Here is a 26,792-nt window from a genome sequence, read left to right as displayed (position 1 = left end):
TGTTGGCGATTAGTCAAAGCGCACTGCTTAAGGCGCCGGGAGTAGACGGTTACCGAGCGGAATTCTACAAGATCATGGGGGAAGAAATCACTGAGCCCTTAGCAGCAATGTTTAATATATTAATAGAGCAGGAAAGGATGCCTCCGGATTTAAATACAGCTTGTATTATAGTACTTCCCAAGAAAGGGAGGGACCCGGAATTAGTTGAATCATATAGGCCCATTTCGCTTCTAAATTATGAAGTGAAATTGATGGCTAAGATTTTAGCGAACAGATTAGCGAGAATTTTGCCGAACCTTATACATGAATCCCAGGTGGGGTTTGTGAGGGGACGGAAAATCACGAAAAATGTTTGCAAGGTGCTGACCTCATTAGAAGCCAGACATCGAGGGAAGGTAAACTCCTTGTTAATAAGCTTTGACGCTGAAAAAGCTTTTGACAAAGTAAAATGGAAATTCTTATATGCTGTTCTTCAGAAATATGGCTTTACGGATAGATTTTTGTCAGGGATCAAAGCATTATACTCAACGCCAAGGGCCAGAATATCGGTAAACGGGATTGAGACACAAGATTTTGAAATAGGCCGGGGAACACGTCAAGGTTGCCCTCTGTCACCGTTATTATTTGTACTATCCCTAGATCCTTTGCTGAGAGAAATTGAGGAACAGAAAGCGGTAGCAGGGATAAAGATAGGAAGTGAGGTTTTTAAGGTAGCGGCCTTCGCAGACGACATCTTGGTCCATTTAACAGACCCACAAGAATCCCTAAACGCTCTATTAGAGATCTTCTCCGAATACGGAGATTATGCAGGCCTCAGTTTGAATTTAGAGAAATCGGAGGCCTTGGCCTCCTCAGAGGAAGTGTGGAGGCAGTGGAGAGGCGAGTTCCCTCTGAGGAAAGCACAAACCTCTTTTAGATATCTAGGAGTCTTGATGCCTATGGATCTTTCGCGGTTGTATGAACTAAATATTACTAGGTTGTTAGAGGAGACCCAGCAGGTGTTACAAGGATGGATAGATTTGCCATTATCAGTGTTAGGGAGAATAAATATGATTAAAATGGTGTTATTTCCCAAATGGCTTTATGTGATGCAGACCATCCCAGTCTGGCTCAGACGGAAAGATCTAAAGAGTTTTCACAAGTTAGTATCAAAGTTCTGTTGGAGAGGTAAGAAGCCACGGATTCGTATCTCACAGTTAGTAGGGAGTTGGAGCCGAGGAGGGATGGGCCTGCCAAATTTAGAATTATACAACAAAGCATGTCATTTGCGTTATCTGGGAGATTGGTGTTTAGACACACAGCGATATACTCCCACGGCGCTGGAGGCAGCGCTTTGGGAGCCTTATCATCCCTTTTCGCTTTTACATCATAAAACGCGAGATCTACCGGAGGGCTTCAATAAAAGCGTGCTGCTGCGTTCGCTCCGAGAGGTGTGGGGAGTGCTTATACGCCATCTGGGGGGAGACCCAACAACAACAGATTTGATAACCATACGGGGGAATGGGGCATTTTTGCCAGGATTGTCAAGCCGATATTTTGTAGAATGGGCTAGGAGGGGAATATCTAAATTGGAACACCTGGTGGGTGAAGATGGGCAGCCCCTTACCGATGAGGAGTTACTGGGAAAGGTAGGCGACTCCTGGGGGAATAGATTTGCTATACGGCAAGTGCGACATTATATCGCTTCTCTATCAACGGATCCTCTGAGAACTCGGTTGGGGGAGAAAATACGGGAATTCTTTCACTCTTTGGGTGAGGGAGAACTTACAATATCTTTACTTCATAAAACAATATCAGGATGGCTGCCCCCCAGGGACTACAGACAACTGAGGAGTGCTTGGGAAAAGGAACTGGGAGGTGTGCTGACCTCATGGGACATTACTAAATCAATAGCACGAATACCCTTGTTAGTAGCAGATGCTCGTTTAAGAGAATGTGCTTATCGTTGCATTCATAGAGGATACGTAACTACAGCCCAACTAGCACATATGGGAGGGAATCGTAGTCCGGATTGTCTTAAATGTGGAAGACATCCAGGCACAATGCTTCATATGTTTTGGAGCTGCCCAATTTTAAAAAGGTTCTGGACAAGAATTCGAGATTTCTGGGAAGAGCGGCTGGGACTGAGGGCCTTGGGGACAGTTGAGCAACTGATTTTAGACATTCCGGGGTCCTTCAGAGGGCGGAATCGCTTTGAAACACTAATGCTCCGCAAGATGAGCCTGTTGGCCAGGAAATGTATCTTACAGTACTGGACGGTCAAAGATTCTCCGGCATATTGGCACTGGAGAAACCAGTTACATCAGCTGGTGTCGTGGGAGGCGGGAGAATCTAGGCTCTCACAGAGAAAGAGAATTACATTTTTGGCTATCTGGGGCCCTTACCTGCAAAGTCTAAGCCATAGAGGTCGTAGTCTACTTCTAAATGCAGGATGAATTCCACCGGTTGTTACTGTAGGGTTATCCAGGTCTGGGGGAGGGAAGGGGGGGGGGGGGAAGGGGGGGGCTAGGGAGGGAATGGGGGGGGAGGGGGGAGGATTGGTATATTTGATGGGGTAATAATGTTGACAAAGTTACATATGCTGTATGCTAGTTAGCAATTGTTGTATAGCTAGATTGAAGCTGGATGGTTGCTCTGAATAGAGTCTGTATGATAATGTTGGAGTTGATCAATGTCAATAAAAAAATGTTTGAACATAAAATGGATGAGAAAATATTTCTTCACTCAGGGGGTCTTTTACTAGCTTGAGTTATCTGCAGCAGGGCCCATTTTATTCCTATAAAAGACTCCCTCAATATGTAATTTAACTCTGAAATTCGTTGCCAGAGAATGTGGTAAAAGCAGTTAGCTTAGTGGGGTTTAAAAAAAGATTTGGATGGCTTCCTAAAAGAAAAGTCCATAAGCTGTTGTTAAAATGGACTTGGGGAAAATCTCTGGGATAAACAGCATAAAATGTATTGTACTGTTTTGGGATCTTGCCAGGTGCTTGTGACCTCGGTTGGAAACAGGGTGCTGGGCTTGATGGACCTTTGGTCTGCCCCCCAGTATGGCAATACTTATGTACTTAAGTGTATAAACTCAGAGGGTCCATAAGAGCCAAAGCCTTCTGAGGCTTGCATGCAACTTGCAATGGTAACTGGGGATGGGTGAGTGGGGTGTGGCTGCTTTAGGGTATGGGGATTGTAGACTTGGAGAAGAATGTGATGTAAGGTGACTTCAGTTTTTTTTTATGTCAAAGTTTTATGTACGTATGTATGTTAACTATGAAAAATGTCAAATGTTTAAGGATGATACTGGGGTAATTGTGATTGTTGAGTTTAATTAGTGAAATCTTGCAGCTGTCCCAAATTACCTTTCAGGCTCGTAAGGCTTAACATTTTGTCCAGGGTGTCTGACTGTGAACCCTCCAGGATACCTGAATGTAACTCATCTTGAGCTACTACAGAAAAAGACATGAGCAAATGCAAATAAAGCTTGTACATCAGCTCTTGCTCCTAATGTGTTTTCTGTTTTTCTAGCCTTTTACTGCTGTTTAACGGCCATTTTTGTTTTGAATGAGCAGGACAAAGAAACTGGCTTTCATCGGGGATATGGCTGGATTGTGTTTAGTTCTGAAGAAGGTCTCCAGAATGTCTTGCAGAAAGATCAACACATCGTTGAAGGATCTAAGGTATGGTAGGACCTGGGGTGCTAGAGACATGAAACTTGAGCACTTTTTTCTAGCTTTCTAAATTTCTTTCTCCGAGGGCCTCAGTCCAGAAGGAAGGAAATGAAACTCCTTGGGGGAAATAGACCAGTGCGTTACAGCCTTCTCCTGAAGACATACCTAATCAGTCAGGTTTTCAGGATTACCACAGTGAATATATATGAGATTCATTGTGTTTAAATCTAATATATGCAGATCTATCTCATTCATATTCGTTGTGGTATTCCTGAAAACTTGACTGACTACATATGCCTCCGGGAGAGGGTTGAGAAGCCCTGAAATAGTCTGTCTTGGAGCCAGTTTTGTCAGAGAAATATAGGCCTGTGTCAGAAATAGTATTTTTTTGTTGATCAAGTGCTCCAACAAAATCCCAGAAGGGTCTGGATTTTAGGTTTAAGTATATGTTTTTCCAAACCTGTATTCACGGCAATTTACAGATTTAGATTCAGTTGGTAGGTCCCTTCCCCTGTACGCTTAAAATGTAAGTATGTGATTTGATCACGTGGTACTATGCACGGAGAGGAAGCTGAGCCATGGAGTTCCTGCACTCTCCTCTCAAAATCGGCCCCTGAACCAGCTATAAAAGCATTTTTAAAGCTCAAAAGCTATAGCTGTAGAGAGGAACACACATAGGAGTATTAAAATGACTGCTGATGAGGATGGGGGGGGGGGGGGGGAGGGGTAAGAGGTTTAGTTGGTGTGGGGAAACTGAATTCATTCAATAAAATTTATAGTTTTGTGCCAGGAACACATACATTTTAGGAGGGAGGGTGCAGGTTGGGACACCTCTTTCTCTCCTTTGTTAATCTTGACATAGTGGGATCTCCTGGACAATGGGTAAAATCACATCTTGGAATGTAAAATAGTACTGGTTTTAAATACTCAAAGACTCAGTAACATAGTAGATGACGGCAGAAAAAGACCTGCATGGTCCATCCATTCTGCCCAACAAAACTCATATATGTATAGCTTATCTTGATTTGTACCTGTCTTTCTCAGGGCACAGACCGTATAAGTCTGCCCAGCACTATCCTCGCCTCCCAACCACCAACCCCTCTTCCCCTCCCCATTTTGTAGCTTTATTGCAGGAGAAACATCTTGATTGAGAAGACCACAGCAAACTCTGCTGTTGGGGTGAGGGATTATGTGAAGGGTCCAACCAAAATTAAGAAAGCAGGAGTAATTATTTTATGGATAAAAGGACTGATATTAGAAAAACATGAGTATAGCAGGCCCCTTAGAGAGATTTTATTATAACTCATGTTTCCCTGAATCCTCAATCTATGTTTTGTTTAAAAAAAAATATATATATATGCACCTAATCAATATGACAAGTATTTATAAAACTATTTTCAGATACTTAGACATACCAGGATTTACCAGCTGTTATTGGGGGGGGGGGGGGGGAGACATCAGTGGTGTATTTGACCAGATGCTGGACAGATCACATCCACTACCGGCTGGCCTGTTGGACTACTCAAAGAGGAATCCCTTTGCTTTATGACACCTTTGATTTACTTGATACCTGAAGGCTTCTATAGCGATATGACGACGACTATACTCGCTTAGGGCTCATGTGACTCAGTCTTGCATTGATTATATACTAGTGTCTTCATTTTTTTCCTCTGAGTTGATGACAGAGCTAGGTCCTGTCCTGGTGTCTGGATTGTATTGAAGGATGATTGGTGTGGGCAGGGGCTAGGTAGATGGACATTTCCTAGAGAATTATATTAATGACAATAAATGCTGTGTTGTGACTATCTTAGAGGAAGTAGTATGCCCATAATAATAAGAGTATCACAATAAACCAGTACTCTTTTTGGAGGCTCAGTTCCATCCTTGGGACCCACCCAGACAGTCAGGTTTTCAGGATAGTCACCATGAATATTCATGAGATGAATCCTCCTTTGTATGCAAATCTATCTCCTGCATATTTGGCTTGGTGTGGCTAGAGGACTGGGTTGAGAACTGGAGAATGACACGGGGATAAAATTTGTCTCCATCCCCGTGGGCTCTGCTCTTATCTGAAGAAGCCTCGAACACTATGACGTTATATTTAAATCTTTTTACTATTGAAAAATCTGTAGTAAACAAAACACATCTTGAAATTCCATGTGTAAAGGGGAAAAGGATAGTGATAGGAGTGTACTACCATCCGCCTGGCCAGGATGAACAGACGGATGCAGGTGTGTTAAAGGAAATTAGGGACACAAACTGGGCAACACAATAATAATGGATGATTTCAATTACCCAAATATTGACTCGTAAATGTAACATCAGGGCATGCTAGGGAGGTAAAATTTCTTGACGAAATCAAGGACTGCTTTACGGAGCAGCTGGTACAGGAGCTGATGAGAGAAGGAAAAATTCTAGACCTAGTCCTTAGTTGAGAGCATGATCTGGTGTGGGAGGTAATGGTGCTGGGGCCGCTTGATAACCGGATAATATGATCGGATTTGATGTTAACTTTGAAGTAAGTATACATAGGAAATCAAATATGTTAGTGTTTAACTTTAAAAAAAGGAGACTGACAAAATGAGAAGAATGGTGGAAAAAAAAAAAACTTAGAGGAGCGGCTGTGAGGGTCAAAAATTTACATCAGATACTTAGACATACCAGGTCAAATATATTCCGCGTATTAAAAAAGGAGGACGGAAGACCAAATGACAGCCAGCATGGTTAAAAGTGAGGTGAAGGAAGCTATTAGAGCTAAAAGAAAATCCTTCAGAAAATGGAAGAAGGAACTGACTGAAAATAAGAAGAAACAGCATCAGGAATGTCAAGTCAAATGCAAAGTGCTGATATGGAGGGCTAAGAGGGACTTTGAAAAAAAGATTGCGTTGAAGGCAAAAACACATAGTAAAATTTTTTTTTAGGTATATTAAAAGCAGGAAGCCGGCAAAAGAATCTGTTGGATTGCTAGATGACTGAGGGGTAAAAGGGGCGATCAGGGAAGACAAAGCCATAGCGGAGAGATTAAATGAGTTCTTTGCTTCGGTCTTCACCAAGGAAGATTTGGGAGAGATACCAATGCCAGAAATGGTATTTGAATGAATTCTCTATAAACCTGGAGGATGTAATGGGGCAGTTCTACAAATTGAAGAGTAGCAAATCTCCTGGACCGGATGGTATTCATCCCAGAGTACTGATAGAACTGAAAAATGAACTTGCGGAGCGCTATTGTTAGTAATATGTAATTTATCTTTAAAATCGAGCGTGGTACCGGAAGATTGGAGGGTGGCTAATGTAACACTGATTTTTTAAAAAAATGTTTCCAGAGGAGATCCGGGAAATTATAGACCGGTGAATCTGATGTCGGTGCCGGGCAAAATGGTGGAGACTATTATAAAGAACAAAATTCCAAAGCATATTCCAAAGCATGGATTAATGAGACAAAGCCAACATAGATATAGTGAAGGAAAATCTTGCCTCTTTGAAAGGGTGAACAAACGTGGATAAAGGTGAGCCGGTTGATATTGTGTTATCTAGATTATCAGAAGGTGTTTGACAAAGTACCTCATGAAAGATTCCAGAGGAAATTGGAGAGTCATGGGATAGGAGGTAGTGTTCTATTGTGGATTAAAAACTGGTTAAAAGAAAACAGAGAGTAGGGTTAAATGGTCAGTATTCTCAATGGAGAAGGGTAGTTGGTGGGGTTCCCCAGGGATCTGTGCTGGGACTGCTGATTTTTAACATTATATAATAATAATAATAATAATTTATAAATGACCTAGAGATGGGAGTAACTAGTGAGGTAATTAAATTTGTTGATGACACAAAGTTATTCAAAGTCGTTAAATCGTGGGAAGATTGTGAAAAATTATAAGAGGACCTTAGGAGACTGGGTGTCTAAATGGCAGATGATGTTTAATGTGAGCAAGTGCAAAGTGATGCATGTGGGAAAGAGGAACCCGAATTATAGCTACATCATGCAAGGTTCCACATTAGGAGTTGCTGACCAGCGTTGATGATATGTTTAAACCTTCTGCTCAGTGTGCTGTGGCGGCAAAGAAAGCAAATAGAATGTTAGGTATTGTTAGGAACGGAATGGAAAACAAAAATGAGGATGTTATAATGCCTTTGTATCGCTCCATGGTGCAACCGCATCTCGAATATTGTGTTCAATTCTGGGCGCCGCATCTCAAAAAAGATATAGTGGAATTAGAAAAGGTGCAGAGAAGGGCGACGAAAATGATAAAGGGGATTGGACGACTTTCTTATGAGGAAAGGCTAAAGCAGCTAGGGCTCTTTAGCTTGGATAAAAGGCGGCTGAGGGGAGATATGATAGAGGTCTATAAAATAATGAGTGAAGTGGAATGGGTAGATGTGAAGCGTTTGTTTATGCTTTCCAAAAATACTAGGACTAGGGGGCAATACGTTGAAGTTACAAAGCAGTAAATTTTAAAATGAATCGTTGCAAACGTTTCTTCACTCAACGTATAATTAAACTCTGGAATTCATTGCCAGAGAATGTGATAAAGGCAGTTACCTTAGCAGAGTTTTAAAAAGGTTTGGGCGGCTTTCTAAAGGAAAAGTCCATAGACCATTATTAAATTGGACTTGGGGAAAATCCACTATTTCTGGGATAAGCAGTATAAAACGTTTTGTACTTTTTTGGGATCTTGTCAGGTATTTGTGAACTGGAATGGCCACTGTTGGAAACAGGATGCTGGGCTTGATGGACCTTTGGTCTGTCCCAGTATGGCAATACTTATGTATGTATGTATAAAAAGGAATATGGTGTGTAGCTGTTGTGTATAAATTACAAATAGAAAACAATAACGAGCAGTTATAAACCCTTCTACCACCATCGTGCTTCTCTGCCCTTCTACTACCCCAAGGAATCCTAATCCATTCTGTTAAAATGTCCAGGGTTACAACATGTTCTGTATGCCTTATGAAGCACTGTTATGATTTTTTAATCTGTGGATAAGATGTTATCAACAATCTCAGGATTCAGTCTAGCTCTCCTGTCTTCCACAGTCCCTCTTGTAATAGAAGATTTCTTCTTAGAAGATGTGCTGGTAGCAGAATGTACAGGATCCCCCATGAAAATTTTGCTAGCTATGGCCAGCATGTTTTTCCAAAAAATAAAATATTGTCTGCATCAATCAAATATAAATAATAGTCTAGTTCATTAACAGGCTTCAAAGTATAAAGTGACACGAGGACAAAGTTTGTCCCCATCCTCATGGGCTCTGTCCCCTTCCCTGCGGTTACCGCAGGTCCTGTGTCATTCTTTATGATAACCCTGTTTTAGGGTTAAAAATCTGCAATGTACTATCTATTTCTGTTGTTCAAATATACCAATAAAGCATGGAGGCTGTTTGCTTGCTTGGTTGCACAGGGGGAGGGCCAACTCAGAATAACCGAAAGGATGAAAATGGAGATCTGATTAGAACAGAGCAGGGAAATTTGTAGGATTTAAAAAATTTCTTTTTAAAGCTGGATTGGGCAGTAACATAGTTTAAGTAATGGCAGAGAAAGACCCGAGTGGTCCATCCAGTCTGCCCAATAGTCCTGTTCATTATCAATTCAAGATTAAATCAGCAATGAACGTGACATATACTTGATCATGGTCTTTCTTTTGTGTTTCTGGGACATAGACTGTAGAAGTCTGCTTGGCTCTTTTCTTATGTTGCAACTACTGGAGTTGTTGTCAAAGCCTACTCCAGCCTATCTGAATCTGTCAGGTCATTTGTGGGACATCTTATTTATCTGGTCTACAAGTTAAAATGATTTTCAAAGCACTGTTTTCAACGTCCTCATAACAGAGGAAGTATGGTGGGTTATTGCAACGCACTCTAGGCTGGTTGCAAAGAACAGACCATCAAAAAACGTCAAACGGCCCAAAACACCTTAGCCAGACTCGTATTTGGAAAAACAAAATATGAAAGTGCAAAACCCCTAAGAAAGAAACTACACTGGCTCCCACTGAAAGAACGCACCACGTTCAAGATCTGCACGATTGTTCACAAAATCATCTATGGAGATGCCCCGACCTGCCTCCCAGAAATGCTAAACGATCTTCCTGCACCTTTCTCAACCTACACTTCCCCAGCGGTAAAGGTCTAAGATACAAAGTAACACATGCTACCAGCTTTTCCTACATGAGTACACAGATGTGGAATGCAGTACCAACTCACTTGAGAACGATCAACGAATTAAATAACTTCCGTAAAGCTCTGAAAACCTCTCTCTTCAACAAGGCCTACCGTGATAACCCTTAACTAACAAACTCAACACCTAAATTCCTCACTCAGAATGTCTTACTATATAACTGCTTGAACAGATACTCTTGGTTTCTTTTATCTCTTTGTAACACCAACTGTATTCTTTTCCTTGTTATGGTGATGCCATAGCAGATCTTTGTAAGCCACATTGAGCCTGCAAATAGGTGGGAAAATGTGGGATACAAATGCAATAAATAAATAAATATTGCAAACAGCCCACTGTATAAGGGCCTGGTTGTAGATGGTTTTTCTTTTCTGCCCAGAGGTATCTAACTGCTTAGAACATATGTTTAACTCAGTTGTTGTTAAAGGTTCTCTACCTGAAATTCTGAGGAGGACCCAACTAGTGGCATTACTGAAACCAAAGAGCTGCAACATGTGGAACCATACAGCCCAATCTCGCTTATTAACTATGAAGCTAAGATTCTAGCTAATAGACTAGCCCAAATTCTGTCTCCTTTATTGGCAGAACCACAGGTAGTGTTTGTGAGGTCTCAGCAGGTTCTTAAGAACTTGATAGAATGTTTGCACGTTTGGGAAGCTCACTACGTGCCCTTGGCCTGGATTGGCCGCTGTCATGGACAGGATTCTGGGGTCGATGGACCCTTGGTTTTTTCCGAGTGTGGCATTACTTATGTACTTATATTGTCCTCTCTGGAAAGAGTGAGACTCCTGTCGATGGCCTGTATGCTGATTAGTTTTGATGCAGAGAAAGCATTCATGTATGAAGTTTTGAACATCTATGATTTAACAGGAGCCTTCTTTGCATCGGTTTTGGCCTTATAGCATGGTCCAACTGTGGAAATGAGGCAAATGGAGTATTCTCAGAACTGTTTGAAATTGCAAGAGGAACAGACAAGGCTGCCCTTTATCCCTCCCCCTTTTGTTTTAACCTTGGACTCATCAATTAGAGATGGCTTGAGTAACCCAGAGATAAGAGATCAAGTTAGTTGAAGGTTTGTTTTTTAAGATATCTGGCTTTTGTAGATGATCTGTTGGTCTATATAGTGGACCTGGACTGCCTTTTACTAGCATTGCTGGAAACGTTTACAAAATGTGATTTTTTTTTTCAGACTTAAAGCTTAACTTCTCTAAATCAGAAGTCTTGGCTTCACAATTACAGTTGGTGTTTGAAATGCAATATCTCAGACAATACCTATTATCATGCATTTTGGGAATGTACATGGATACGGCAATTTGGAGGAGGGGATTCTTATCTCTCATGTCTTCTGCCCAACTCCAAGGAACATCTACTCAAATGGTCTTGGATTGTGTGAGATCATTTGGGGGCCTGAAGGCAGATGAAAAACTACTATGCCGTAAACTCTGTTTGCTTGCAAGGAAGTGTATCTTACAGTCATGGACTTCTTCAGAACCCCCTGAGTATTGGCACTGGCGGAATCAAATCCACCAATTAATGATGTGGGAGGCGAAAGAAGCCAAAGGATCCTACAAACGGAAAACTTGATTTCTAAAGATTTGGGGACCTTTTATAGATAACCTCGCACACTGTGGTAGAAGCCTTGTACTTAAGCTATGATTGGTCAAAGTAGTAATGAGTGTTTGAGTCTTGCAGTTTACACAGTGTTACCCACAAGGGCACAATTAGAGGATTTAAGCTTAGCAGGGAGGGGGTAAAAGTTAAATGTTTGAAGATGACGTCAAGTACACAAGCGCTGAGGGGTTGACTGCTAGTTATGTGATTTAGTTGTATCATGCGCTTCCTATGACTTTGTTATTTTGTCTTCAATAAAATCATTGAAACATAAATCTTACTGGGAAAAACCCTCCCCAACTGTACAATATGGCCTGTCTGATTAGGCACTTAAGAGATTGGATATGGAAGATTATGGAAAAGGCATTGAGCCACCCTTGGCAGTTATCTTTTACATACAAAACACTTGTCTCTTCCTCGACATGTATGAACTAGCATTATAGTAGAACTGATTAAAGTACTGTGGAGAGACCTTGATCCTGGGTGTAGCAATTTTTTTTGTCCAAGGGACTACAGATTTTTCCACCTGGCTGCTTGGGTGGGCAGAGTGGGGGCTTTATACCTTTTGAAAAAACATTTCTTAGGAAGATGGTGATATACTAAGCTCTAATGTATTGTTCGGGGAAGAAATGGACCTAGCAGACCAGTTTGCTTGTCAGCAGTTCTCTGGATAAATCTAAACTAAGCATTGATGTATGCTCTGAATTCCAAGAATTATATGGTTTACCTACAGAGGATCTGATTTCTATATCTCTCTTACACAAGAGGTTGCTGAAAAAGTAGGGCTATGCGAGAGTTGTCTGTTTTAGCAGCTCATTGGAGTGGAGATTTAAATTAGCTTGTAGTCTCATGAGATCTACTCAGGTTAATTTGCATCATACCTCACTGGGTGGGTAGTGCAGAATTATAGGCATGCTAATATAGACTAATCTATATCTTTGAATTGTACCAGATGAAAGAAGTGGAGATCCAGATGATTTCTTCCATGCATTCTGGGGCAGTTCAGGAAGAAGGAATTTTTGGAGAACCATAATTAGATATCTGGAATATGTCCTCCAACAGCCCTTTGTGTTTAATCCTGGAGTTATACTTTTGGGTTCGGTATCCTCTTGGGGGATTAGAGGAAAAATATATTGAACAAGCAAAAAAACACCCGTTTCTGCAAAAATGAAAGTCCCTAGGAAGGCTCTCGTCTAAGCGATTTCTCGTCTCCCCTCCATGTCCGGCAGTTCTCCCCCTGTCCTTCCTTCGCATCCCATGCCATCCATGTGCAGCCATTCTCCCCTCCATAACCCCCACCTGCCCTTTTAAGCACCTGAGTTCCAGTTCAACTGCAGCTCTCACCGTCCCACCCTCTTCTCCCACAACAGCCCTCCTTTCCTTCCTGCCGCCGTTCCTTTAAAACATTTATTTTACCTGAAGTCGCAGCAGCGTCAGTGAAAGCGGCAGGCTCGGCTCCAGCCTTCCCTTTCCTTGTGTCCCGCCCTCCTCTGACGTAATTCCTCTTTCCGTGAGGGTGGGACACGAATGGAAGGCTGGAGGCGAGCTGATTACGTACAGTGGGGGAAATAAGTATTTGATCCCTTGCTGATTTTGTAAGTTTGCCCACTGACAAAGACATGAGCAGCCCATAATTGAAGGGTAGGTTATTGGTAACAGTGAGAGATAGCACATCACAAATTAAATCCGGAAAATCACATTGTGGAAAGTATATGAATTTATTTGCATTCTGCAGAGGGAAATAAGTATTTAATCCCTCTGGCAAACAAGACCTAATACTTGGTGGCAAAACCCTTGTTGGCAAGCACAGCGGTCAGACGTCTTCTGTAGTTGATGATGAGGTTTGCACACATGTCAGGAGGAATTTTGGTCCACTGCTCTTTGCAGATCATCTCTAAATCATAAGAGTTCTGGGCTGTCGCTTGGCAACTCGCATCTTCAGCTCCCTCCATAAGTTTTCAATGGGATTAAGGTCTGGTGACTGGCTAGGCCACTCCATGACCCTAATGTGCTTCTTCCTGAGCCACTCCTTTGTTGCCTTGGCTGTATGTTTTGGGTCATTGTCGTGCTGGAAGACCCAGCCACGACCCATTTTTAAGGCCCTGGCGGAGGGAAGGAGGTTGTCACTCAGAATTGTACGGTACATGGCCCCATCCATTCTCCCATTGATGCGGTGAAGTAGTCCTGTGCCCTTAGCAGAGAAACACCCCCAAAACATAACATTTCCACCTCCATGCTTGACAGTGGGGACGGTGTTCTTTGGGTCATAGGCAGCATTTCTCTTCCTCCAAACACGGCGAGTTGAGTTCATGCCAAAGAGCTCAATTTTTGTCTCATCTGACCACAGCACCTTCTCCCAATCACTCTCGGCATCATCCAGGTGTTCACTGGCAAACTTCAGACGGGCCGTCACATGTGCCTTCCGGAGCAGGGGGACCTTGCGGGCACTGCAGGATTGCAATCCGTTATGTCGTAATGTGTTACCAATGGTTTTCGTGGTGACAGTGGTCCCAGCTGCCTTGAGATCATTGACAAGTTCCCCCCTTGTAGTTGTAGGCTGATTTCTAACCTTCCTCATGATCAAGGATACCCCACGAGGTGAGATTTTGCGTGGAGCCCCAGATCTTTGTCGATTGACAGTCATTTTGTACTTCTTCCATTTTCTTACTATGGCACCAACAGTTGTCTCCTTCTCGCCCAGCGTCTTACTGATGGTTTTGTAGCCCATTCCAGCCTTGTGCAGGTGTATGATCTTGTCCCTGACATCCTTAGACACCTCCTTGCTCTTGGCCATTTTGTAGAGGTTAGAGTCTGACTGATTCACTGAGTCTGTGGACAGGTGTCTTTCATACAGGTGACCATTGCCGACAGCTGTCTGTCATGCAGGTAACGAGTTGATTTGGAGCATCTACCTGGTCTGTAGGGGCCAGATCTCTTACTGGTTGGTGGGGGATCAAATACTTATTTCCCTCTGCAGAATGCAAATAAATTCATATACTTTCCACAATGTGATTTTCCGGATTTAATTTGTGATGTGCTATCTCTCACTGTTACCAATAACCTACCCTTCAATTATGGGCTGCTCATGTCTTTGTCAGTGGGCAAACTTACAAAATCAGCAAGGGATCAAATACTTATTTCCCCCACTGTATGTCATTTGCATATGGTTACGAACCCAGCCAAGGAGGCAGATTGACCAATTATGAAATAGAGGTTTGTGTAATCAAAGCTTGTATACTGTGGGAGGGAGAGTATCCTGCAATACTGGACTCCAAAAGAGTTTCCATCCTATTGGTGCTGGTCTAATAGGTTTCATAACTTGCTCTTGGTGGACGGTAGACATGTTCATTTACCTTCAAACAATTACATAGTTAAGCTGTATGAGGTCCAAACAAGAGCAATAAAGTTATGTTCTAAAGTAGGTGACTGTCTGATGCATATTGAAGTGAAGTCTTTACCTGGATTAGTCCAGTCCTTTGTATTATATCATCTCCCCTTACGTTCCTACCCGTAACCTCCGCTCTCAAGACAAATCCCTCCTCTCAGTACCCTTCTCCACTACCGCCAACTCCAGGCTCCGCCCTTTCTGCCTCGCCTCACCCCACGCTTGGAATAAACTCCCTGAGCCCATACGCCAGGCCCCCTCCCTGCCCATCTTCAAATCCTTGCTCAAAGCCCACCTCTTCAATGTCGCCTTCGGCACCTAACCACTACACCTCTACTCAGGAAATCTAGACTGCCCCAACTTGACATTTCATCCTTTAGATTGTAAGCTCCTTAATTACTAAATTCAGTAAAATTAAAAAAATTCTTGAAGTTTGGAGATGTTACAAAAGGCAAGTTGATATTGTTCTATGTCACTTAGCAGGGAGTATTAATAGACTCTTTGTATAAACTATGGAGCACTGCATCCGTGTTGAGTGTATGTCGTCACTTTCGTTATGGTGCATTGATAATAAAGACTTCTTGCAATTAAAAAAAAAAAAAAAAAAAAAAAAAGATTGTAAGCTCCTTTGAGCAGGGACTGTCCTTCTTTGTTAAACTGTACAGCGCTGCGTAACCCGAGTAGCGCTCTAGAAATGTTAAGTAGTAGTAGTATATGCTGATATCCCTTTAAAAGATTAAGGGAGCCATCAGAGTCCACACTCTCTATATGTTAGATTGTAAGAGTTGGATTGAATATCTGTGAGGAGGAGAACCAAGATGTTCTCATCAAGAATTATAAGAACTATATATTTTTTCTGTTGTGTATTGCTTGTTGTTTAATAAAAATGTGAGGCAATAGAGGCTGAGGGCAAGAAGCGCTTAGTTTGCAGTATCCAAGGCAGTCGAAATGTCCCGATTCTGCACTGAAACTTTATGCACATAACTGTTTCAAGGGGTGCATGCTGACTTGTTTTAAAATACAGGCTAAACGTTTTGGTGTTTCTTCAAACATTACAGCACCTTTTATAAGATCAAATGAGTTTATTTCTATGTTGGAGTGAAATTGTGCCAAACTGTTCTGAACTATAGAGTTTGGTTTTTATTTTTTTTTACTACTTTTGCGGTATTTTGAGTAGTACAGTCAGATTAAGACTGATCTTATTACCAATGCAACAGCTTCCTTATGGCATTTTTATTGACCTTAAACAGAACTGAGACTCGTTTCTTTTTCTACACCTATTCAGTAGTATTTTTTGGTTTCACCCAGGGTTGTTTTTTTAGTTTTGTTTAGACTTAAGTGTTGACATGCTTGTTGTGGTGGGGTGTTTTTAAAATATTAGTCTATTATAATAATGACAATTACCCCCTTCATAAACCAGTATGGAAAGTAATGCAGCATCCAAGTAACTGTTGCTGAAATTTATTTTTACTCCCAATTCAGCAAATAAATATCATGTAAGTTACATAACTTCAAATGTACACCGACCAAAAAAAAACAAACAACTGACACAGTGCTGATGACTGACTGCTGCATCAGGCCTCTCTCTTTTCCTGTTGGCTTATGTACTGACTGGAAATGGTGTTTAATTCCCCCTCCCCCAAATAAAATTCCCCATACCCAGAACTCTTTAGTCCCATTCACGTTGCACATGGAGGCCCTTAAGCAGAGCAGCTTCAGGCTATTAGAACCCCCCCCCCCCAAAAAAAAAAAAAAATAAAATATATATTTACCAGTATGCTCTTCCCACCATCTTGGAAAATGCCTCCCATATTCACTGACTAAATGCCAACTGCTCCCAAGTGGTGTGTGCTGATGTATCAGTAGGTATTTTCCAAGATGGCATCCTGGATCAGAAAGCCTTGGACTAGGGTGACATACTGGGTTGAGTGTCCCCTGAGGTGTGGTGCTGTTCTTCACCTCAGATTACACTGCTGCTCTTGCACAGGCTTCTTACTTCAGCCCCAAAGGAGAATATTAAAAAAAAAAAAATCAGGGTGCTATTTTACATGAGTAATCCCATGTGACAGGTTCTCATATTGTGGATTTCTCCATCAGCAAGGGGGGGGGGGGATTGGAAGTAAATAAGCTGCACTGTTCTTTACTGTGGTTATTACATCAACCTTTTGCAGTTATTTGTGTTTTTTTTCATGGATATGATTCTCTTATGTAAAAAGAAAATAGCTTTATAGATTTGTATCAACTTCATTTTCTAGTAAGGGTATGGAATAAGCAGCTGCTGGTTTTTCTAAACATCCCAAACCTTTCTTATTAACAACTCTGCAATGTAAATTTCTCTCTTTTCAGCTCCAAGTTCTGCGGAATCGAAGAGAACTGGGCGAACCACAATCACACCACAAACCTGAGCACAATGCAGATGTGTAAAACACAGCAACTTATTTAAAAAAAAAAAAAAACCTTAGAATAAATGTGACTGAGAAATTTGTTTTACTGTTCCTTCTGTATTTGAATAAAATAAATCACGCTACCCCTGTACAACAGTAAAGCCATCACCAGCTTACTTAAGAATGCAGTGGAGCTGTGGCTAAGCAGCATTTTCTGTCCAAAGTCCTTAATGTAACAGTAATACACACTGCACCTTACAGAAACAGTCTTTGATGATACAGGGCTAAAGCCCAGGCTGATAAGACTATGGAAGCCATTCACTCCTTCCTCCTCTTCTTACTCTCATGCTCATGCTCCTTGGAGCGGCCACTATCTGATGGCCGCTTAGAGCCTCCATGTTGTTTGGCTTCTTCTAAGAACTTATCCAGCCCAAAGGGATCTTCCTCAAACTGAACAGGTCCCTCCCGGCGTTGCTTACGGTCAGAGCCAGAAAACTCCTTGTCAGGAACAAACCTACGATAGGAAACAGAAATGTTAAGTATCTGCAATTAGTTTTAAAGCCCCTAAAAACCTCGACTCATGTAGAAATAAAAAGATTATATAGAGCCATTGGATTGCTTAAATGACCCCAAAATATTGTAAAGTTTCATATATAATGAAACACAGAGTAAGACAAGATGGATCAGTTATGTGCCCAGTTTTACAAAGCCCAGATAATCTCTGGCTTTTCCCCTCACTTAGTTCCTGTTTCTACTGCTACTGTCCAATACCAGTATGACAGGTGGTCTGTCATTAAATGGAGAGGGTCCAACAGAAATCCGCATAAGCAGATAACTATAAGCCTATGAGAATGCACAAACAACAGGAAATAGTGGGTGATGAACCATGGATTCCAGAGACAAGAAAGCCAATCTTAACATAAGAACATAGGGAGTACCCATAACAGGTCGGACCAATGATTTTTTTTTTTGTTATATTTGTACCCCGCGCTTTCCCACTCATGGCAGGCTCAATACAGCTTACATGGGGCAATGGAGGGTTAAGTGACTTGCCCAGAGTCACAAGGAGCTGCCTGTGCCTGAGGTAGGAATCGAACTCAGTTCCTCAGGACCAAAGTCCACCACCCTAACCACTAGGCCACTCCAGCATCCTGTTTTCCAAACAGTGGCCAAGCCAGGTCACAAGTACCTGGCAGAAATCCAAATTGTGGCAACATTCCATACTACAAATTCTAGGGCAAACAGTTTCTTTCCATGTCTGTCTCAATAACAGACTATGGACCTTTCCTCCAGGAATCTGTCCAAACCTTTTTTAAACCCAGATATGCTAACCGCTGTTACCACCTACAACAAAGAGTTCCAGAGCTTAACTATTTGTTGAGTGAAAAAAATATTTCTATGTAACTTCCTTGAGTGGCCCCTAGTTTGACTCATCAGCATTGAATACCATTTCTGGCAATGGTATATCTCCCATGTCTTTCTGGTGAAGACTGAAGCAGAGAATTTATTTAATCTTTCCACTATGGCCTTGCCTTCTCTAAGTGCCCCTTTTACTCCTCGTTCATCTAGCAATCCAGCTTCTTGCTTCTAATATACCTAAAAAGTTTTTACTGTGTGTTTTTGCCTCCAATGCAATCTTCTTTTCAAAGTCTCTCTTTGCCTTCAGTATCAGCACTTTGCAATTGACTTGTTGGTCCTTATACTATTTCCTATTATTTTTCTATTTTCTGAAGGATTTTCTTTTAGTTCTAATATCGTCCTTTGCCTCACTGTTTAACCATGCCAGCTCTTTGCCTAGTATAGTTACAAGACAGACTCAACAGTATGAATGTGTTTTCATTTGGACTTTTAATATACTTTGCTAGGCAGCTCCAACACTGAATTATTCAAATAGGATACTTTAAAGGTATGTGCTGAAGTTGGGTTTGTGCTATTTCATCACTGATTTTTGTAATTCAGGATTCTCTATGTAGAGATGGAATGGTTAGAAATAACTGCCACATACTGAAAGGTGTAAAATGTAGACTGCAGTAGGCATTAGTATCATACTGCAACTCCATTTAACAGTAATTCTCCAGGCACACAGCCAGCGTTCATATAGGTGAATGAATGACCACTGTTCTTTCCTCACCTGTTTGTCTTCATCAGAGTGTCTAGGTCATCGCCAAACATGTCTTTATCTGCATTTTTGCTGGGTCTGTAGATATTCTGAGCCATTTCTTTACCACTTCTCCATGGCTGGTCATAGACATTATAGACCTCATCTTCCCCTCCAGCAAATCCACTGTCCATGCCCTGGGGAATTAAAAACACGGTATATACAGATCATTAGTATTATATGACCCCTCTCCTACCAGAGCCTTCTCACCTGGGAAGTACCTCCAGAGGGTCAGCATCTCACACCAAGTCTAACAAAAGGCCCTTGAACACTGAATATCAGTGAGAGGTGCCATACACTGAGTTAAAGGATCCAAGCCCTTTAGCTTTAACTTGCTTTACTCTGCATGCCCAGTTAATTACGTACCTTACTCTGGTTGAAGAGCCTTTGGTCATACTGAACTTCATTGGATGTTCGGGGATTAGGTACTCCTAGAGCAACAAGTTCACTGACATCGCGTTCTTCATTTCGCTGTAGCCTTGACCTGAAGTAAAAGGTAAATATGAACAAAGTGTTCAGGAATGCCTGCTGTGGCTAACATTTCCAGTGATTTTCTACCAGCATCTCTCTCCTTCCTTCCACTTACTCTCCATGCCCAAGACCAAGGTGCTGCTACTGTGATACCCAACAGCTGGTAGAGTATCACAGTAGGTGAGGGTGAAGAACCTCCATCTTAGAGCTGCTCAATTACTCTGAGAAGGCAGGACATTGCTTACAGGATGTGGTACTGGAAGAGCTAACACCAGAAAAGATGCCCACCCATGATATGTTGTTCAATGTTCTGCTGTATGTGTACTACAAATTAAGTTCTAATGTCAACACACATTGAAATTTGCATATTAGAAATACATTTTCATTTGTCACCTGGGTGTATTCACCTTACTGGGAGATAATATTTGTTCATACCATTTTTGCCAACATGCATTCCTGAAAGAGTAGGCTACTCTGACCATCCCTGGTTGGCTATGCTGTGTATATTATTTTGTAAGCTGCCTAGAATTGCTTAGAGTGGGTTATAAATGGTTAAATAAAATGCTGCTTTAGAAATACAACAGTATAACCTCTCCCAGAGGTGAGAGTTGCTATTTTTCTTTCATATTGTTTTCCTTTGTTAAATTTTGGTTCCATATGGAAGAACCTTTTTTTTTTTTCCCTCTCTAGCTCTAGTTTTTAAGATTTTCATGGATTGGCCTTTGGGAGCTTTTGCTCTGTGTGAAGCCCAACAAAGGGTCATTGGCCACTTGGAAGTACCAAGCCAAAACACTCAAATTGTATAAAATACTATTTTTTTTACCTGTAAATAAAGTGTTCTCCATGACCAGCAAGATACAAGACCTCACAACTGGGTGAGCTTGTGGAAGAAAAGCTTCTTTTTAACTTTGTAAAACTTCTATAATAGTCTCTGAAAGGCATCACTGTGCATGTACACATCATTCTGCCTCACACATTGTGGGACCTCCTGTCATTGAATAGCTGAATTTAGAGACAGAGTCTCTGATTACTGGTTGCCTTCAATAAAAAGGGGGAAAAGATAAAAGGCAATGCCAGTGGGCAGACATCAAGGGGCTCATTTTGTATTGATGTTGTTCGCATGTTGGTGATCTGCCTTTGTTCTGGTTGTGGTCAGTTTGGTAGGGTGTTGTGTATCTGGTCAGTCTTTTATGGTTGTGTAGTGTGGGTATGATGTTGATGTCTGTGAGTGGGTTGGCTATTTAGGGATTGATGGAAACGTACTTAACTGGATAAAGGGTTTTCTAACCACCAGAACTTACCAAGTAAAATCAAACTCAAACATATCACCGTGGAAAGCTACCTGTGGAGTACCTCAAGGATCACCATTATCACCTATACTCTTCAACATGATGATGATCCCACTGGCAAAGTCCCTATCCAACCGAGGCCTCAACCCGTTAATCTATGCAGTCGATGTCACTATCTACATCCCCTTCACTCATGACAGAAATAACTAATGAAATCAATGACAGCCTGAACATCACGAACTCCTGGGCAAACTCATTCCAACTGAAAAAACACACTGCCTCATCCTCTCATGAAATGAGGGGGCAGACTCAAGAAAAATGTCAGGAGGAGAGGAAGTGACGTCACCGTCGGAGATGGAAGCCTGAATCCAGAGCTCCGTCGGGGCAGTGAAGAAATAAGCGCTATTTCCTGGTTCCCTAACCCCCGAGATTGGTGGTTTTGAGGTGAAAGATATAGAGAAGTAATGGCGACACGAAAGCGGCTGGAAAAATTCAAGTTCGCCGCGGCACAGAAAAACGAGGCGGCGAGCACGAGCCGCTCCCAGCAGAAAGCTCACAACAAAATGGCCGCCGCGGATTCTGGCTCCGAAACGGAGGACCCAACAGATCAACTAGAAAGTGATACCGAGCTGACTAAACAAGAGGTAGCGAGGTGGTTTAAAGCCTTAAAGGCTGAAATGTCGGCGGTTCGGAAAACTATCCGTGAGGCGGTCACAGATATCCAAAAAGAGGTGAGAGAGATTGGAGGACGGGTGGAGCAGGTGGAAGAAGGGCTGGAGCACGTGGAGGGAGAAATGGAGGGCCTGCGTACTGCTCTCACGATCGTGCAAGCTGAAAAAGCAAAATTGCAATTAGAGGTGGAAGATCTGGAAAATCGCTCCAGAAGGAATAATTTGAGATTCAAAGGGGTCCCGGAAACGGACCAGAATAAAGACTGTGCACAGGTGATTCGGGAAATTTGTGCCAGAATATTGGATATAAATTCTGAGGGGCAGACTAATATGGAGGAGTCTGAAATAAGATTTGATCGGGTACATCGAAGTCTGGGGCCCAGGAGAGACCAGCAACCCAGGGACATTGTTGTATGCTTTAAAGACTATACTATCAAAGACAAGATCTGGAAGAAAGCCAGATCCCAGGGGGAGTTACTCTGGGACAATAAAAAAATTCTGGTGTTTCAAGACTTAGCGCTGGGCACTCTTCAGAGGCGTAGAGAATTCAAAGACTTAACCACATATCTCCAGCAGTCTAATTTCAGATATAGATGGATCTTCCCTTTTGGCCTCCAGTTTACAGCGGAAGGTATCACCAGACGAGTGGTTACGCTGGGAGAGGCTTGGAAGGTACTTACAGAGCTGGGATATACAAATTTGCCTCCGGCAGCTGCGGAGGGGAGATCAAGTGTAACAGCAAAGATAAAAAAAGAGTCATCCTGGCATAAAGTGCGCCCACGAAGAGAGAATACTTCACAGCTATCAACAGAGGAGAAAGTACCTTGAATGGACACGAGAGATACTCAGGATTTCAGTTACCTCAAAGGTTTCATGGGGTTTTGTTAAGAAAAAGATGTTATGCAGTTGGGGGGATTGTTCTGGAGTTGTTACAGGATGTCTATTTATTGTTGGAAAGGGTTCTGGGAACTCAGTAAAATCTGTGAAATATGGGGGGAGGGGACCGGGAAATGTTGTTGGGGGGAAGAGGGCGATGAGCTCCGGCGGGGAGTGATTTCCTCATTACTAGCGGCTGGCGGCTAATGGCTCAGCCCAGCAGGGGGGGAGAGGGGGGGGAGGGAAGGGGATCAAGGGTCTTCACATTGGGTCATGGAATGTTAATGGTATGAACTCTCCACAGAAGAGAAATTTGATACATAGAGAATTGCAGAAACTTAAGTGGGATATTATATTATTGCAGGAAACACACATTCAGAAGAGGGATTTACACCTACTTAAACATAGGGGGTACAGCGACTGTATCTCACACTGTGATGCTAGAGGGGGCAAGGTGGGAGGATTAGTGATATACATCCGTAGACACATCCCACTGGTCATAGAAGAAACATATAGGGATACTTTGGGAAGGTGCCTGGCGATTAGGGGTCAGCTGTATGGCAAGGAGGTGACCATAGTAAATATATACGCCCCCAACTCAGGACAAGGAGAATTTTTTACTCGGATTCATAAGGAGCTCTCCCAGTTCCAGAAAGGGGGGATGGTCCTGGGTGGGGACTTTAATACTAGCATGACATTAATGGATCATTCAAAGGGGCTGATGGATAAGTCCCCAACACACTGTACACAGTTAAAATCACTTGTCTCTGACTTAGACTTAGTGGATGTATGGAGGCTGAGACACCCAGGCCAGCGGTCCTATACCTTCTTTTCTCATGCTCAGAATACTTACACAAGAATCGATATGGTATGGTGTAGCCGCCAGTGGTGGGATCAGGTGGTTGATTCACATGTTGGGTCCATTTCCACCTCTGACCATGCCCCCGTGGAGCTTGAGCTCAAAGGTCTGACTGAGGAAAGGCGCCAACTCTTTTGGAGATTAAACGAATTGATTCTTGGGGATAGTGGGGTGCGGGATGACATTCGCCGGGTCATTCAGAATTATATGTTGGTGAATGACACTGGCGAGGTTTTGGATGGCACATTGTGGGATGCCCTAAAGGCAGTGGTGAGGGGTCACTTCATCAAATGGGGAGCCCGGAAAAAGAGGCTACGAGAGAAGAGGGAGTTGGACCTCCGGGCACGATTAGTGAAATTAGAATGTTGTCACCAAGAGGGAGGCTCTGGGATAGTCCTGAAAGAATTAAGACAGTGTAGAGCAGAATTAGAGAAACTGCAGGTGGAACACGTGGAGTTTTTACATACAAGACTCCAACAGAAGTTTTATGAATTTGGAAACAAATCTGGACGGATGTTGGCTCATCTTTTGAGGCAGAGACAAAGGAGCCACACAATAACAAAAATAAAAGGGGCGGGCGATAAGATGTACTATAGAGATGGAGAAATCAGGGATCAGTTTGAAAAATTTTATCAGAAGTTATACAGCAGTGAGAGGGGGGCAGGGGGGGAAGAAATCAGGAGGGGTTTGGGAAAGCTGCATCTCCCAAGGTTATCAAGTTTGGAACGCAATCAGTTAGAGGCCCCATTTCGCCTTGAAGAGATCCAAAGGGTGATTAAGGGTCTCCAGGGAGGGAAGGCGCCCGGCCTGGATGGGTATTCTGCTCGGTTTTATAAGACTTTTGTAGGGGAGGTGGGGCCCATGTTGTTGAGGGTTGGGAATGCATGTCTGGCTGGCCAATCATTGCCGGGGAGTATGCATGAAGCGGGGATCTCCGTGCTTTTGAAACCAGGTAGAGACCCGGCGGTATGTGCCTCCTATCGCCCCATATCACTAATAAATCTAGATATTAAGATTTTATCTAAAGTAGTTGCTGATCGGTTAGGAAAGGTCCTGCCTTCATTGATTCATACTGATCAATCAGGGTTTGTCATGGGGCGGCAGGTAGCGGATAATATTAGACGCACCTTACATGTGATGTGGGTAGCCCAACAGAGGGGGATTCCAGTGGCCCTTTTGAGTACGGACGCAGATAAAGCGTTTGACAGGGTGGACTGGCCTTATTTATGGGAAGTTCTAGAACATCTAGGGTTTGGCCAGGGTTTGATAGGATGGATACAACGACTATATGAGAAACCAGTGGCAAGAATCAAAGTAAATGGGGGGTATACATCTGTTTTCCAGATTGAACGGGGTACCAGACAGGGGTGTCCGCTGTCACCGTTACTGTTCGCACTCTCGATCGAGCCCTTAGCTCAGAGGGTGCGTGAATCGGTTGACATTCCAGGAATAATGATAGGTGGCTCTGAACACAAATTGGCATTATTTGCTGATGATGTCTTATTTTTTGTAAATAACCCGGGGCTGCATCTTCCTATATTGATGGCAGAACTGAAGGAGTTTGGTAGGCTCTCGGGTTTTCAGATAAACTATGATAAATCTGACATGATTGGGGTATCCATAGCACAACCTGGGATGGAGGAGCTCTCTCGAAACTTTCCTTTTAAATTAAGGAGGGATAAAATTAAATATTTAGGAGTCCAAATACCAGCTCAGATTTCTCAGATGTATCAGCTAAATTATATACCGTTATTCCGGCAAATACGCAAAGACATGGAGGGTTGGACGGGAAAGTGGTTGTCATGGTGGGGCAGGATAGCATCGATTAGGATGAACGTATTGCCCAGACTTTTGTTCTTGTTTCAAACATTACCGGTAGCAATCCCTGGGAGGGAACTGAGAACCCTACAACAGGCTATAGTGAAGTTTGTTTGGGGAGGCAAGGCCCCCAGGCTTAGCAGGAAGCTGCTCTGGCGTTCGACAGAGTTGGGTGGGAGAGGGGTTCCTAACCTCGAATGGTATTACTGGGCAGCACAAATGAAACTTATATCCCTGTGGGGTCAGGAGAAATGGTCGGTGGTGGCACACATGGATCAGGAGATGGTGCAGCAGCACAGCCTGCAGTCAGTAATATGGGCATCTTCTGCCTATCCTACTATTGGCAGGCTTACTACCAATCCGTTTGTTGGGCACTTGTTGGCACTATGGGGTTCCCTTAGGACACGCTTCTGGAAAACTAGAAAAACATCTACATACGCGTATATTCAAGGGGAACCTACTTTTAGAGTGGGGTTGGGAAATCCGGTAGCAAAGAGGTGGGCTGAGAGGGGCATATTGAGGTTTCGAGATTTATTGGAAGATGGGAAAATGAGATTGTTCACAGAACTCAAGGAAGACTATGGGGTTATGGACAGGGACAGATTCTTCTACTTACAGGTTCAACATTACATTTACACACAAGGATGGTTGCGAAACGATCCAGAGGACTATGAAGTCTTAGAAAACATGTGGGGCTCACTGGGAACAATGAAGGGAGTTATATCCCGGTTATATAAATTTATAAGGGGAGGGAGTTTTGAAAAATGTCTATATATGATTAAATGGGAAAGAGATTTGGAAAAGGAATTGACAGTTCATGAATGGAAGGCCATTATCTCGGAGGTCAATAAAGCATCAACATGCGTGTTATTGAAAGAAAATGCCTTCAAGGTACTCTCGAGATGGTATTTTACCCCATATAGACTACATATGATGTTTCCAGGGGCCTCCCAGTATTGTTGGAGATGTTCAACAGATGTGGGAACTTTCTTGCATATCTGGTGGTCCTGTGGGAAATTACAAATGTATTGGCAATCTATAACGGCAAAGATAACTGCCCATACAGGCAAAAACTTTCTGTGTGAGCCTCAATGGTGCCTGCTGGGCCTGGGGAACAGACGAGGAGTCAAATGGCAAAGACGTTTGAAGAGGATGTGCTTGACAGCTGCAAAGAGTGTCATTGCTCGGTTGTGGAAACAGCAAGCGGCACCAACAGAGCAAGACTGGACTCTAAAACTTTCTCTAATTGAGGAGATGGAGAAATTAACTGATAAACGGTTGGGAATTTATAACAGGCAAGATGAACTCTGGACACATATTAGAGCAATGACCCAAGTGAGTTAGTAATAGGCGCTTGATGGGGGGGTGGGGGGGGGAGGGGTAGGGGTGGGGGGGGGGGGAAATGAAAAATTAAAGTTTGTCAATGTTCAATTATAGATTTACAGTT

General features: G+C 42.7%; 2 protein-coding genes across 2 annotated transcripts in view; one reads left to right on the top strand and one right to left on the bottom strand.

Annotated features, from left to right (window-relative positions):
- Positions 1–17,300, top strand: part of SLIRP (SRA stem-loop interacting RNA binding protein) — a 33,960-nt gene extending 16,660 nt beyond the window's left edge. The window contains exons 3-4 of the mRNA XM_030214060.1: positions 3,563–3,670; positions 17,166–17,300. Of these exons, the coding sequence (XP_030069920.1) occupies positions 3,563–3,670; positions 17,166–17,243 (186 nt within the window). The 3' untranslated portion in view covers positions 17,244–17,300. The remainder of the gene's footprint in view (positions 1–3,562; positions 3,671–17,165) is intronic.
- The window catches only part of SNW1 (SNW domain containing 1), a 67,878-nt gene continuing 58,375 nt past the window's right edge, over positions 17,290–26,792 (bottom strand). The window contains exons 12-14 of the mRNA XM_030214059.1: positions 19,728–19,845; positions 19,335–19,498; positions 17,290–17,717 (exon numbers count right to left, since the gene is read on the bottom strand). Of these exons, the coding sequence (XP_030069919.1) occupies positions 17,522–17,717; positions 19,335–19,498; positions 19,728–19,845 (478 nt within the window). The 3' untranslated portion in view covers positions 17,290–17,521. The remainder of the gene's footprint in view (positions 17,718–19,334; positions 19,499–19,727; positions 19,846–26,792) is intronic.

Source organism: Microcaecilia unicolor, chromosome 9 (genome assembly GCF_901765095.1).
Source record: "Microcaecilia unicolor chromosome 9, aMicUni1.1, whole genome shotgun sequence".
NCBI classification, from domain to species: Eukaryota; Metazoa; Chordata; class Amphibia; order Gymnophiona; family Siphonopidae; genus Microcaecilia; species Microcaecilia unicolor.
Note: the sequence above shows the minus strand (reverse complement) of the source record. Positions and strands in the feature narration are given on the sequence as shown.